A 14755-nucleotide genomic window follows, 5' to 3' on the forward strand; every position below is an offset into this window, starting at 1 on the left:
ATGGGTCCCCAGTTGCAGGGATTCGCTCCCATTCAGCCACAAGAGCATTAGTGAGGTCAAGCACTAATGTCGAAGTCAGCTTTCCAATTTATCCCAAAGGTGTTCGTTAGGGTTGAGGTCAAGACTCCGGATCTCCACATTCATTTGGTTATATATGTGGTAGCTAATCTTTAAATTGTTTATCATTTTGTGGTCTATTGATGAGCTGGCTGTTATTGACCAGTGTGCAGGGTGGAAACTTCAATTGATCTTTTATTTTCTCCTTTCTTGCACAGTCACACTGTTGATTTGGCATCTTTAGCTTTTTTTGTTCTGTCTTTCCCTTTTGACCTCGGCTTGTATCAGCATGTCTCTCGTCATTTCCAGTTTATTATTCCTCTCAGGTTTGACCTTGTTGGTCACAATTAAGCATTAAGTTGACTTGTATTGATTTGATTGGATTTCAGAAAGTCTCTCATTTGCTTCACCTTTCATGTCATATGAATTAAAAAAAAAGATTGATTCAAAGGACATTGTGTTGAGTTAGATTTTTTTGTTTTTCATATTTTTAAAATGGTTTCTCTTCAAGCACATGTCAGTCTTCACTCCATTGTCATGGAGCTGTTGTGGATTGACAGATGTGTCCTCTGTTTCTCATCCTTCTCTGTCTCCTACAGCCACTGCATCAATCAGATCCTGGAGAGCGTCAGTCACATCCACCAGCATGACATCGTGCACAGGGACCTTAAGGTGAGATATATCGTGCGCCAGCGGTTGAACGTCTGTACTATCAAACATACTAGTTGTGCGGAAATCTATTTTGGTCTGTGTTGTGAATGAAGATGAAAGGGATGTGTGGCGATTCACAACAGGTCTGCACACACATGCATGCACTCCACGCAGACGTCATGCAGTGACGTTAAGAACAACTTAAAGGCTGAGCGTCATCGCTCCCTCTCTTCACCTGCTTCCCTTCACCCCTTATTTCTCTATTCCCATCTCCGTCTACGCTTGCAGCCCCCCTCCCCTTTTTTCATCTAACCCCCCATTTTCCTCTCCTTTCTACTCTCTTTCCCCCTCCCTCTTTTCCCCCTTCCCTCCCTCCCTCCTGCACTGCCGCGGAGTGACGAAAGCAGACTAGCTGCTATTAATAGCGGGTCGGTGGGTGAGATGACGGCCAGTGACGATTTCCCTTGCAGCAGAATCGTTCACCCCTAGCAGAAAACCAACACCACTGTGACCTCATCAGCTGTGTCATTAAATGTTAATAATGTGGTAAATGAAGACAGCAAAGTGAGCTGAAATTTGAACGCCTGGATAATTGTGCCATTTTTTTTTTTTTTTTTTATTGCCGAGTTCAGAGTCCAGAACTTTAATAGTTGACGAAATCATCTACTTTAATGTGACAGAGCAACATTAAAGCATTAATGTAGTGAAAGTAGACAAACATAATTGGAAAATTAACAGTCTGTCTTTGTGTGAGAGTTGCTTAAATTGACTTGTGTTGCTTTACATTGATTTCTAGCTTGCATACAGTATGTGTCTTAGTATCAAATGAACTTTTAAAGTGAAGAGTATTAGAATGAAGATAACGATGATAGATGATGAGGGCGAAGGATATAAATAAATTACATGTAGTAGTTAATGTACAGCGTTCTCTCTGTGCTGCATCATTACTGCAAACATGTCTCTCTTAAATGTTATAATGAACCACTAATCAATGTATTCGCAGTTAACATTTTAATCCTCATCGACCGGCTGGTGTGGCAGCCATTACAAACTCAGCCAATCAGTGTTTAAACCCACAGAAGTTTATTTTAAATCTTGGTGAGGATCAGAGTTTTCAAAGACACCAAACATCAAACGAGAAAATATTCACATTTGAGAAGCTGGAATCAGAGATTTGGACCTTTTTTTTCTTAATAAATGACTAAAAACGATTATCAAAATAGTTGAGAATAAATTTTCTGTCGATTTGACTAATCGATAAATCAACTAATGGTTGCAGCTCTATGTCAGACAGTGTGGAATAAGATGATTTTTCCAACCTTGAAGCTACTAAAGCTGCACTAATCAATGTTTTTATATTAAGAACGGATCACTTGACTTTGTGTAATGTGAAAGCTGTTTGTAGTAATGAACCTGCAGAGAATTATCAGCGTCTTTCAGCGTCCTGCAACTTCACCTTTTTGGTTCACTCTCACTACTCTCATCAACCTCATCTCCAGAAGCAGTAGTTTATCTGTGAAAAAGCTGTGATAAACACACTGTACATTACCTGCCCAGCACCAAACAGCAGACAGACAACTAACCGGTGAACATACTGTAGTGAAGCATTTAGCAGCTGAAGAGCCGGATATTTATTTCCCTGAGGAGTTGGTGAAGACAAACGCAGACCTAAAAGGCGAGAAGATATTGGACCTGAATTTGTCAGATGTCTAGACACACCACCACAACTTTACAGGTGATATTATGTCAGCGTTGTGTTTAGTGGCCAAAAACATTGTGCTAAACGGACTGCACTTATATCACGCCTTCCTACCCTAATGGACAAAGCGCTTTACAATTTTTGCCTCTCATTCACACACACTCACACACCGATGGTGGAGGAACTTGGGGTTTGGAGCGACTTTGGTTTCAGTGTCTTGCTCAAGGAGACTTCAACATTTGGACAGGAAGAGCCGTGCGGTTAGTGGACGACCCGCTTTACCTCCTAACCAAACAACCAAACAATCAAGTAATTCTGCTTTAAGATGTTAGTTTCTTTCAGAAAGATTCTTGGTAGTCAGTTTCCTCACTAGACAACTAAAAAGAAGGCAACAACATCTGCTTTTATTTTATTTTTTCCAAGTAACTCCAGGGGATGAAGCTGCCAGAGGCAACATCTGTATTGGACACATAAAAATACTAATATTCCCAACAAAAGTGTGTCGTGGAGAGGTGTGACCTCACACACACACACACACACACACACACACATACACATCATATTTTTGCCTCCCTGTCATCTTGGGAGGGCCACTCGCTGAAGGGGAAAAGAAGAATTGGAGAGAAAGAGTTGAGAGCTGTTGGCTGGTGGCAGACTGGGTTGCCATGGTAACTGTGGGGTGAGGTCACCCGGCTGCTGCAGCGCCAGCGTAGGGACTCATTATGCCACCTCCCATCTATCTATCTCTATCTGTCTGTGTTCGTCTGTTGCCTTCACTCCAGCTCTCTGTCCCCGTGCGGTTCCCCCTTTTCTCTCTCTCTCTTTGCCATTGTTTCAGCTCTGCCTGATAGAGGAGCAAAATGGTGGAAGGAGGGAGGGATGGAAGGATAGATAACTAGAGAGAGAGAGAGAGAGAGAGCGAGAGAGAGACTGACAGATGAAAAGGAACAATTTTGCAGCACAAAGACAGTTGGTACAAGTGTCAGATATCCGTCCGGCTGTCCAAGGAGGCCTTGAGGACAGCTAACGACTGCAAAGACTTTTGCCCTCAATACACACACACACACGCACACACACACGCACACACACACACACACACACTAGAACATAGGGCCACCACATTGTTAAAGAAAATCTATTTAGTTTTTGCATGATGTGTAAAATGTATACATTCAAAATCAGGTTATGACAAGGAGCACAAAAAGTTTATTTTCATTCGAAAAGTAATGTAAAGTAGTAAAGTAAGTATTTACAGAGATGATAACTGGCTACGTTAGCTGTCTTGAGTCGCAACAGTCCCATAAATTGTAACCTGAACAATAACATATTAAAACTGCAGTTTATGTGATTTCTATCACTTGCCATTGTGACAACTCTCTGATACGAGTGTGACCTAGCAAGGCCTTGTTTGGGGTGTTTTTTTTTTGTTTTTTTTTTGTGGTGAAGCAAGAAATCGTAAAATCTTGCTGTGATACTTTTGCTTTAAAAGGTCAATACTGTGTTGAGTAGTCTGCTCCGAGCGTAACATCACTAGCTTTAACCGTCGTGCTGTTAATCTGGCGACCGCATCTAAGAGAGAGACAAACTGAAAGAAGACTCTGCACACACTCAGCTTATGTGTTAAGAGATATTATCTCTGGTTACAGGAGATGTGGTCTCATCAACGTGTTCTTTGTGCATTTACACCAACATTAACGTGCAGTAATGTACACTCAAGGCACTTTCCTTAACCCTCACATAATGTTCATAGTCTGACCCTTCATAATTAGCCTCTGTACCACACTTCTGAACCACAAATCTATCTTTCATGATACCTCATCAGTCATTAATAAATGGGTGATTAAACCTTAATGAAGCCTTCAGAGAGCAGAGACATTGTAGCCTTTAGGTTTTACACTATTTGTTTATGGAGAAAAAAACATTCACAATCACTCTATATTATGGTCCTGTGTTACCTGAAACAGGAGAACATAACAGCCATCACGATTTCAATGGATTGGAAATATTTCCATTTTTGCATATTCTCATAAAGTTTCAGGCTAAAAGAATGGTGTTAAAGGTGTTTTTACAGCTCTCAAATGTAAAAACGGGCCAAAACAGCATGTAAGGGTTTATTCAGCAGTTCTGTAAATTTACTTGGGTGAATTCATGCTAAAAGTGACGACAGGGAGAAATCCGAAATTATAAAAACAGAGCTGATAAAAAGACAGAGCTGCCAACAATCACATTGTAGAAAACACTGTGTCTAGCCCACAGAGTCTCGTCCCGTTCCTCATACAGCATATGGAGTCCTTTATTATTAAACTGATCATACATGAGACGTTTTTTTTTAAGTTTAAAGAGGGTTATGGTCTTTGGGTTTAGGGGTGACATGAATGAAAACATGCAATTTGACCGAGAAAGGTTAAAGCTGGCTGTTGGACTTCAGATCTTTTTATTATGAAGCAACAATGCTAACCACTGAACCACCAGGCAAAGAAAAAAACAAACAAACAACAGGTCAACTTTATATTATGAAAAATTAAAGACCTAAAACCAGTAAAGCTAAAACAGCTGTGCAGTTATAATCAGCAACTGACCTCACATCAGATTACACTTGACCTGACATGTTTCTTCCTCTCTTCTCTTCATTATGTGAGAGGAACTACAAAGCTAAGAGACACAAATAAGGAAAGCAAGAACGACAGCTAGAATAATACATCTTTATCTCTGCCAAGCGCTGACTTTTTTTTGCATGACTGTATGAACAGGAGGACAGTGTCAAAATGCTGTTAAATCCTGCAATGGTCTTTCCTTTGGGGGATGCCTTTGTCGCCTGCTTGACCAAATCATGCCTCATTACTACTGTAGATGTCATCATGCTCCTGCAGCTCATCCAGTCATGCAGACATATAGGACATTTCCTGACTGAGGGTACATGCTCATCACTTTTGCCCTTAATTAAATGTTGTTTTCTTGTCGCTCATAACAATTCTATGATTGAGCTTGTGCTATACAAAACTTTATAGAGTCTGTTTGAGGATAAATTTGACATTTTTTGTCTTAAATAACAGCTGATTTTGATTTTTTTATGTCTGAAAGTGGAAACACAGACATTTGATGTATCTTTTCTAACATGAAGGTTTGAGTGTTTTTCTTCATTTCATTGGAAATGGTTGTTTTTTTTTGAGTGTTGGTCAGACAAAATATGAAATATTACATGAGACATCACGTTTATCTCTTGTAACATGTTATGAGATGTCTTATTTTTGACATGTTACACATTTATAAATCATCAGAAAACAAATGAATACATATTGGAGACAGTCACTAGTTGCAGCTCTAGTGAACATATTTCATAATTAATTAATTTATCTGTGTGTGTGTGTGTGTGTGTGTGTGCTACAGCCAGAGAACCTGCTCCTGGCCAGTAAGATGAAGGGAGCAGCAGTGAAGCTCGCAGACTTCGGCCTGGCGATTGAAGTGCAGGGGGACCAACAGGCATGGTTTGGTAAGAGAAAACACATCCTTTATTCTCTGTTTTCACTCTGCATTCAGCAGCAAGAAAAACCAGCAGCACTGCTTTAGAAAATGAGACCGTATTAAATCAGTAGAGATAGTTTGTGTTTCAGTAAATTATCATATGCTACATTTTTGTTATTGTATAAGAGAAAAGTACATAAGAGCATTTTTAGAAAGTAGTAAATAATCAAAGTTTCTCGGTGGGAAATAAATGTAGGTCACACTGTTTTAAAAGAACTGTCGGTAAATAAAAATTGTTGCATTTTTGAAGTTATATTATGGTATTATTGTGAATATAGTTTTATATTCAACACAGCAAAAAATAAGATAGTAGTGAGTTTGTGTGTCTTGTGAAAATAATTGGAAAAGGAGCAGAACAAGAAGAAGACAAGGTTGGTAAAGCGAAGGAGAAATGTGGAGATAATGTCATTGTGCTAATTTGTCTAAAACACAGAAACTGAATAACAGTTGAACTTTTTGTAAATTGGTATAAAGGTCAGAGAGGCTTATAAACCTATAGGCTTGAATCATGTCACAATGGTGTATATCAATATTGTTTTATCATAATTTCACTCCAGTCTGTTTGTGATTTCACAGGTTTCGCAGGAACTCCTGGTTATCTGTCCCCAGAGGTGTTGAGAAAGGACCCGTACGGCAAGCCTGTGGACATATGGGCATGTGGTCAGTTAGTCAGACTTCACCTTTTACATGTTTGTAAGTTTGTTTATCCAATGTATTTATATAGATGTTATGTGTGTGTGTGTGTGTGTATGTTTCAGGAGTGATCCTGTACATCTTGTTGGTGGGCTACCCTCCCTTCTGGGACGAGGACCAACATAAACTGTATCAACAAATCAAGGCCGGTGCATACGATGTGAGTACCTCTCTCATGTATTCTACACGTGCATGTGTGTTTTTGTGTGCAGCAGTGCAATACAGTTTTCCTAGAAACAGTTGACATAACATGATGATGATGTTGAATAAATCTTAATCGTTATAGCCAGCATTTGTTATCGTTCACACTTCTCTGTGACATCCACATGACCAACAGTCTTTGCCTTGTGTGTGCAGTGTTGGAGTCGTGGCAGGAGGAGCATGTATCAAACTTCAGTCCCTAAACCTATAGAGCCATGTTAGATGTTGAATCTCATGTGAAATATATATATATATATATTTAATGTACTGTAATTCTAGGTCTGTGAACACAAGCGGAGCTCTTTAGCTCTTATAAAGTTGGTTTGGTGAGCTTGTTAGCAGACAGTTGCTTATTTAGACGTCTAGCAGACAAAGAGCAACATTAGCATTAATGTGGAATTGTGTTTTTGACCATCTGGCAAATGTTAGTCCAATATTCACTCCCCTTTTAGCTTTGTTTGGATCTCTAGTTGTTAAATGCTTCATTATGTTCACAAGCTAGTTGCTAACTTTGCCTGACATTTGGTGCTGGGAGGATCGCATCCAGTTGATCCATCTAAGCTTTTTTCGCTGAAAGCTGTTTTCGTGCTGCGGCTGAAAACAGTGCTGATGAGAGCTGTGAGACTGAATCAAAACAGTAAAGTTACGAGCTGTAAAGCGAAAACAATGAGCTGAAAGATGCTATAAAGCTCTGAAGTCAGGTGATAAATGTCTGTGGGTTCATCACTATAAGTGACACCGTTGTTAATATAGAAATACTGATTAATGCGGCTTTAATGAACACTATTCATCCCGGGCTTAGTGTGCAACTTTTCAGTATGTGGATCCTTGTGGACGAGAGAGTGTCTGCTTTCATTAAACTATACAAATTTTTGTTTCCTGTTTTGAAATATTATTTACATGGATGTGAAAAACAAACACAGCACCTCGAGATGAGCCCTGCAGGACACCTTTGCCGAAAGCTCATTTTAAGTCAAATAACAAACAGTGAGCTGAAATTAAATTCTGAAATTAAATTTCAGTTTTTAATTGCTTGCTACTTGATATTGCATAATTTCCATCTTCACTGTAGAAGAAAAAATGATACAATATGAGAGCAATAGGCTTATTTATCAGATCTTGTCATATTCCTCTGGGAGATAGGAATTTATTACCCGTATTAATTTCCATAATTGGAAGCAGCCACATCTAATGAATGTGCATAATATGAGCATTGATATGAAGTGATGGTGACAAGCACTTGTAATAATGTGCACTTCTTGAATATCATCACTGTCATGCCAGATACCTTGAGTCTCTTTTTTTCATCTTGTTAGTAATTGACAACTGACACAAGTTTTCAAGAGACGTTTACTTCAAATGTCTCTTGAAAACTTGCTTTGATATTTAGTAGTAAACATATTTTCATGCTACTTGGATGGACGAACGGATGGATGGATGACTAAAGTGAGAGAAACTCCACCTGTTACTACTGAAGCGGTTTGAAAATCACTGAGCTTCTTCAGTGTTAGATGTTCCGTGTTAAATGAAATCATAATAAGAGTGATATATATTCTTAACATTTCTTCCTCACAATCTCCCTCTTTCAGTTTCCATCTCCAGAGTGGGACACAGTGACCCCCGAGGCCAAGAATCTGATCAATCAGATGTTAACGATTAACCCTGCCAAAAGGATCACCGCCGACCAGGCCCTCAAGCATCCCTGGGTCTGCGTAAGTGACACTCATCAAAATCAATCTTTTCCAGCATGTAAAATACTGGTGTAGGTGTTGTCACCAGCTTCAAAAACAATTTGTCACATTTTTTGCACTACCTTCCTTATGATTAAGCATTTTTTTTGGCATCTCCGTCACATCCAGTAGCCTAGTTTTAAAACTGTGGACTGCTGGACACAAAGACCTACATTATATACTTGAGCAAAATTTATATTTCTGTAGAATAAAACACATTCAAAGCTCTCAGTTAAATTGAGCTCTCAGAAAGTCGTTCTGACTGGCTTACAGGCAGGTGTCCATTAAAACCTTATAACGGGACAAATATTGAACATAACAAAAAACTGTAAAAAAAACAAAACAAAACAAAAAGGATGTCAGTTTTAAAAACTGATACTCTTTTTACTTGTCATAAATGGTCTTAATATTGAAGTCCTGCTGTAATGTTGCCATGTAACAACGTGCGCCGTATTGAAGGGCCTAAACAATATACAGGCTAATCAGTTATGACATGAAGTCGATTTCCACCCTCTGAGCACTAGTCTCACATACAAACATGGCAAAATATGGAAATCCATGCATCTGACACCAGTACTGTCCCTACTCAGGTGTTTAGCGTTAACTGACCTGTGAGCCGAAGTTAAAATAGTGACTTCATAATTGTATCTTAATGTTTCCCAACTCATTTTACTACACCTTCTTTAACAAATCCAAATGCTATTCCTCAAACAATGTCTAGCTCCAGCTGAAAGTCACTATTTAGTGCATGATACTGTAACGTCTTGTGAACTCTGTGGACTCCAGTTAGGTTCAATCCATCTTAAATCTCTGTGATGTTTATTGAAAGTAATGTGAACGAATCTATCTCTGAGTTGAGTTGAGTGTTTTTCCACCACAGGCATCTGGCATGGTTGAAATTCATTGTGATAAGATTTTTTTCACGTGAAACTAGCTACATTAGCGTGGTATTAAAGTGCAGGACTGGATTTAGTTGTTTAGTTTGGTTGTGTTCATTGTGCTCACTTTGTCCGTTATTTTTGTATTTCAGGGCACCTTGTTGTATGTTATCTCAGTGTCGTTCCCTCCGCATCAACATGGTTAACTGTTACCCTGAAGCAACGTATATTAATATGTTGTTTCCACTCCTCTACATGTAGCAACGCTCCACTGTGGCCTCCATGATGCACCGTCAAGAGACTGTGGAATGCCTGCGCAAGTTCAACGCCAGGAGGAAACTTAAAGTAAGTGTGGACATAGTCACACACACACACACACATACACACACACACTGTCTGTGTTACTAAAATCACTATAATGTTGATTTTTACGTCTCTTTAGGGGGCTATCCTCACAACAATGCTGGTGTCCAGGAACTTTTCAGGTGAGCATGACTTTGGCAGTGATATTTACTGCTTTGGCAGCAATGATCTGCCCCATATATTTCAATAGGGCCCAATGATGTAGAAATATTTGAATAAATATGATCAGGATTAAAAAAAACCCATTTGTCATTATAATCATAATCTAATCATATGTGTAGTATTTATTTCCTGATTAGATATCTCAACGATGCTGAATGATACACATCGCTGCTATACTTCTTGTCTGCGATCAATCTTTTTATTGGCCTGAATTTGATTCCCTTAACCGCACATCTTTATCCTTGTTCACATTTACTCGTCAGCTTTGTCTGCAGTTTTGAATTCGCACTTCAGGGGTTTGGCTCGGATTTCCTCCTAGTAAGCAGATTGATCACCGAGACACAGTACACTCTTGATTGAACACCCAATTTGCGGGCTGGACGATGGCCTAGCAAGCTAATGCATTAATGCTACTGGCTCAGTGTTGATATGCTTTCATGTAAGTAAAGCAGCTTCTGTGGATTATAGCCAACCGCTCTCCGGTCAAGATTGATCTAGACTGAGGAAAGCAGACGGCCCAGACCTCTGAATTGCTTTATTACATAACTATAGGCATGTTTATCATGCACAGGTATTTTTTTGGTGAAGAGGATTTCCTGTTTGCCTTCATTCTAATAAAAAAGGAGTTTGTTAAAGTTAAAATGTCACAAATGTTGAGCAGCTCATTGGATGATCCAAACACCTTCTGGAAACATGTTTTGTCATTCTAAAACTCTGGAGTTTATTAAACTTCAAGAAATCCAGAAAGTAAAAGGCTGTCAGGCTTCTGTGAGGCTCTTGTCCCACCTGTGCCTCCGCATTGAATCCCTCTCTGTCCAATAGTGGGACGGCAGCATACGAGCCCTGCCGCTACCACCAGCACGGCCGCAATGGCACAGGAAGGTACGTCTGCTAGAGGGGGAGTTGAGTTGGGCACTGCCAACTTTTAACTCAGGCTATTGGCATGTAGCCTGGGCTGCTTGAACCCCTCCACCTGCTGCCTGCTGCCTGCACACTGATGGACCACTTTTGAATGGTCGTTATTGCACTGGGGCATCTTACACACCCTCGAACACACAAACATGTAAATAGAAACCACAAACGAAGCTCAGCTCTGGACCTTTCAGTACTACTACGTGTCTTGATGCTCTGATGAGCAGAGCTCCTCTCCAGGACTGGCTATTTAATTTCCTGTGTCGAACAAAACAGCCATTTAACTGACACTCAGCATGACCCTCTGACCTCCTTCCAACTACTGCAGCTGCTACCTGGCCAAGCTCTGCTTACACATCTTTGCATTAACACAACTGGTGCATGCTGCATATCTCTTCCTCTGCAGCATAACCATGTTAACTCTTTAATTTGCAATACACATAGACACACTAACATCCATCCTCCGTAACACTCAGTTTTGCCTCCTCTGAATCACTTTGTATCTATAGTACTTGGCCGATGCCCAGTCGATGCCTGCCTGTGCTCGCTGCAACCTTCCCTCTGCATGGCTCTGGCACTAACAGCCAGCCAAGCATGTGTATGAGCGTACAGAACAGTATGCCGACCTGCATGGGAAGCTGGATAAACAGAATGCAGAATGTCTTCTGTAAACTATTTCTCTTTGTCTCCTCCCCTCTCCTGCCTGCTGCGTTGTTTTTGTGTGAATAGACAAAACCACAAGAAACCTCAAGGCGTCAGTATGCTTCAAACTAAGTTTGTGTCACATGAAACATGTTCCTTTCACACGTTTCTGACATCTAACTTCCAGAAACCGACAATTCAAAAAGCACACTCACATCCCACTGTCTAAAAGCGTGTGTGTGTAGGGTGGAGAAATGATGGACAGGAGGCCTGCCTCTATTTTTGTGCTGCCGTTTATTGTCTGGAGCAGAATATATGTACTGTTTAGTCATGCGGTTAGCTCGCCGCAGTCGGCTCAAATCCATCACACCATATCAGTTCAACAAGTTATTTTTACAAAATGGCTAGCTAGCTTTCTATTTCACATAAATTGAACCATTTAGCACTGTAAAATGCATAACATCCAATTGTTACACTTTTTAATAGCATTTAAATACTTCACAAAAGTAGCAATTTAATAAAGGGGACATACTATACCATGACAACATACCTCAGGCATATCTTTCATGAAGTGGATACATGGCAAGTAGAAGAGAAGAAGAGAAGAGAAGAGAAGAGAATACATCTTTATTGTCCACCAGGGTGGAAAATTGTCTTCGGCACTACACATGATTCTTGCAAGAAAGACATAGTGAAGCAGTCAGTGTAACAAACATAGAGACAAGGTCACATTACACATTAAAAACAGTTCATGTCTTAAATCTCATCAGTCACTTTGCAGAGTTAAGAATACTGATGACACTTGGGATGAAGGACTTCTTAAATTACATTTTTAGTTTCCAGAGACACTCTATGGCGCCTCCCGGAGCTCAAAGGCTCAAACTGACTGAATAGTTATCCTCGCTGTCCTCCACGTCCTTACTGTAAAAAGTTTAGGGTTTGCAAACCATTCTGCTGGCCATTAGGATAAAGCTGGGAAGCTTATTCTTAGATGTACAATTTAAGTGTCTGTACCAGCTGTAAAGATGAAAAGTTAAAACACTCTCAACAAGAGTTTTGTACACTAGCTCTAAACTTTCTAAAATCAAACACTATACAGACCCTGTTACAACAGATGTGCTTGATCAACAAGTCGTACCAACTGATTGGTTTGAAGCATACTGACCCTTTAATGGTGATTTACATTCACGCGACAGGACGAGCTGCTTGCTTAAAGGCCAAAATCACGGTTTTATTGACAAGTGGATGCTACACCAATAGGTTGCTGATAATGTGTTTGTCTTTATGCTTGAATTTCTTCACTCATTGAGTACGATTGTTACATAAAGTGTGAATTTTGGTTTTGAATTTGCAGAGATGATGTCCTGAAACTTTAAAAGTCAAGTTTAGTAACTGTTGGACTGTTGCACTCTCTTTGGCACTTTTTTTTGAGATAAAGACTTTGAAGTGGATGCTGCATGCTGGACATGTTGATAAGCCACCGTCATCGCATGAATCCCACCACCCCTTTTTTGAAAATGATTAAAAGAGTTTCAATTCAAGTTTTTCAATTTCAAGTTTTCAATTTTGGTCACTGTTCAGATGTTAAGATGCAGATATTAAATGCATTACTGTTTTCTCACCTTCTTCATTGCCCTCATTCCTCCCTTTAAAATGGAAGGTAAGGGAGGATCATTGAAACATGACTTTAACCCAAATTTGAGTGTTTGAACAGTATGAATATATGTGTGTGTGTGTGTGTATGTTTATTTTTAGTCTATGTTTTGTGTGTGTGTGTGTGTGTGTGTATGTGTGTGCATGCATATTGACATTTATTTAATTTCCTGTTTGTTGTGTGTTTTGTGTCATTTCTATGTAAATCAGGTTAAACTGTAGCTGTGTGGTTGTTTTTTCAGATGCATGCACATGACGTTATGTCAGTGTAGTCAATGTCGGCTAACCAACTGTTTGTTTTTTTCTAAAGGCCACTTTTTGGAAGTCTTTCCAGCAATGTTATCTTTCCCTTAAAACAACTTATATTTTCTTTTGTGACTCTTTTGTGAATAAAAACAACAAATTCTTAGATCAAGAGTATCTGATTCAGATATTCATTCATTTATTTTTTTTCTCACCATTCATATTTGCTCCGTTGTGGCCGTCAGGAAGGATGATGATTTTCTGTAGATCACACTGAACACTGAAACAGGCTGCGTCTGTAACACTGGTGAACCGTGTTGTGTGCTTTTTGACACTAAATGTTAGTGTTTGGGGGAAAACAGACTGAATGTTTTACCTTCTTTTAATGTTCTTTCAGCTGCTCCAAAAAATGTTGATAGTATGGAGGATGATGTTACCCAAAACATTAACATCAAACAGAACATTAAAAATAGAAATGGTTGACTTATATGTTGCTTTACAACTAGGGATATACAGTATATGAATGAATAAATGGATCAAATAAAATGTAACTGGAAAAGGAAATTTGATATTTGATCCAATTAAAAATGAAAAAATCCATAATAAACACGAAAAAAAATTGCAGTGAAAAATGGAAAAATAGAATAGAAGCTTAAAGAGTCATTACCTGGTTCTTTATTATTTTTTAAATCAGGGCGGTTCTTTTCCGTTTCAGGAAAAAAAAATAGATGAAAAGTTCAGTATCTCACACACTAACACACTAACTCTAAATTTTGACTTACTGTAGTACTTACCACGAGTATTTTTATTTTTGTCATGTCTAACTTTTCATCTTTTTTTTTTTTTTCCTGGCAGAAATGGGCCTCCATACAAAACACTTTGGGGAGTTGGGGCTGTAACAATATCAGTGAATATATATTTAAATGAAAATTGTAATGGAGACGGAGCAAATACCTCCTCCAAGACTGTGCAAAGTTATTTAAACTTTAATCAAAAAAAAAAAGTTATAATTTAATTATCACTTTTCCATTTCCTGCAATGGATTTAAAATTTCACTTTTCATTTTCAGTTTGCTATTTCTGTGCTATTAATGTCAAATTTCCTTTTAAACATTTAATCATGGCCTGATTATCCCTAGTGTGGTAGAGTAAGAATACTTCATTCACAGCATTTTGGGTGGGATTGTCTCTTATACAACAACAGTTCCTCTCTTACAAATATTAATGAAATCAGATGTACACTTCAGACTTGACAAACTATTATTGGAGCTTCTCTTGCTGACTGGTTGATCTCAACCACTGATCAGTTTATGTCACAATTACTTCCCAAACTGTGTCCACTTCTTACCA

General features: G+C 39.0%; 1 protein-coding gene across 10 annotated transcripts in view; it reads left to right on the forward strand.

Annotated features, from left to right (window-relative positions):
* The window catches only part of camk2g2 (calcium/calmodulin-dependent protein kinase (CaM kinase) II gamma 2), a 79477-nt gene that overhangs the window by 44486 nt on the left and 20236 nt on the right, over positions 1-14755 (forward strand). For all 10 annotated transcript variants that reach the window (XM_042432565.1, XM_042432569.1, XM_042432570.1 and 7 more), the window contains exons 6-12: positions 657-729; positions 5795-5897; positions 6506-6589; positions 6688-6782; positions 8413-8535; positions 9693-9776; positions 9874-9916. In XM_042432565.1, the coding sequence (XP_042288499.1) occupies positions 657-729; positions 5795-5897; positions 6506-6589; positions 6688-6782; positions 8413-8535; positions 9693-9776; positions 9874-9916 (605 nt within the window). The remainder of the gene's footprint in view (positions 1-656; positions 730-5794; positions 5898-6505; positions 6590-6687; positions 6783-8412; positions 8536-9692; positions 9777-9873; positions 9917-14755) is intronic.

This window comes from Thunnus maccoyii, chromosome 14, assembly GCF_910596095.1.
Source record: "Thunnus maccoyii chromosome 14, fThuMac1.1, whole genome shotgun sequence".
NCBI classification, from domain to species: domain Eukaryota; kingdom Metazoa; phylum Chordata; class Actinopteri; order Scombriformes; family Scombridae; genus Thunnus; species Thunnus maccoyii.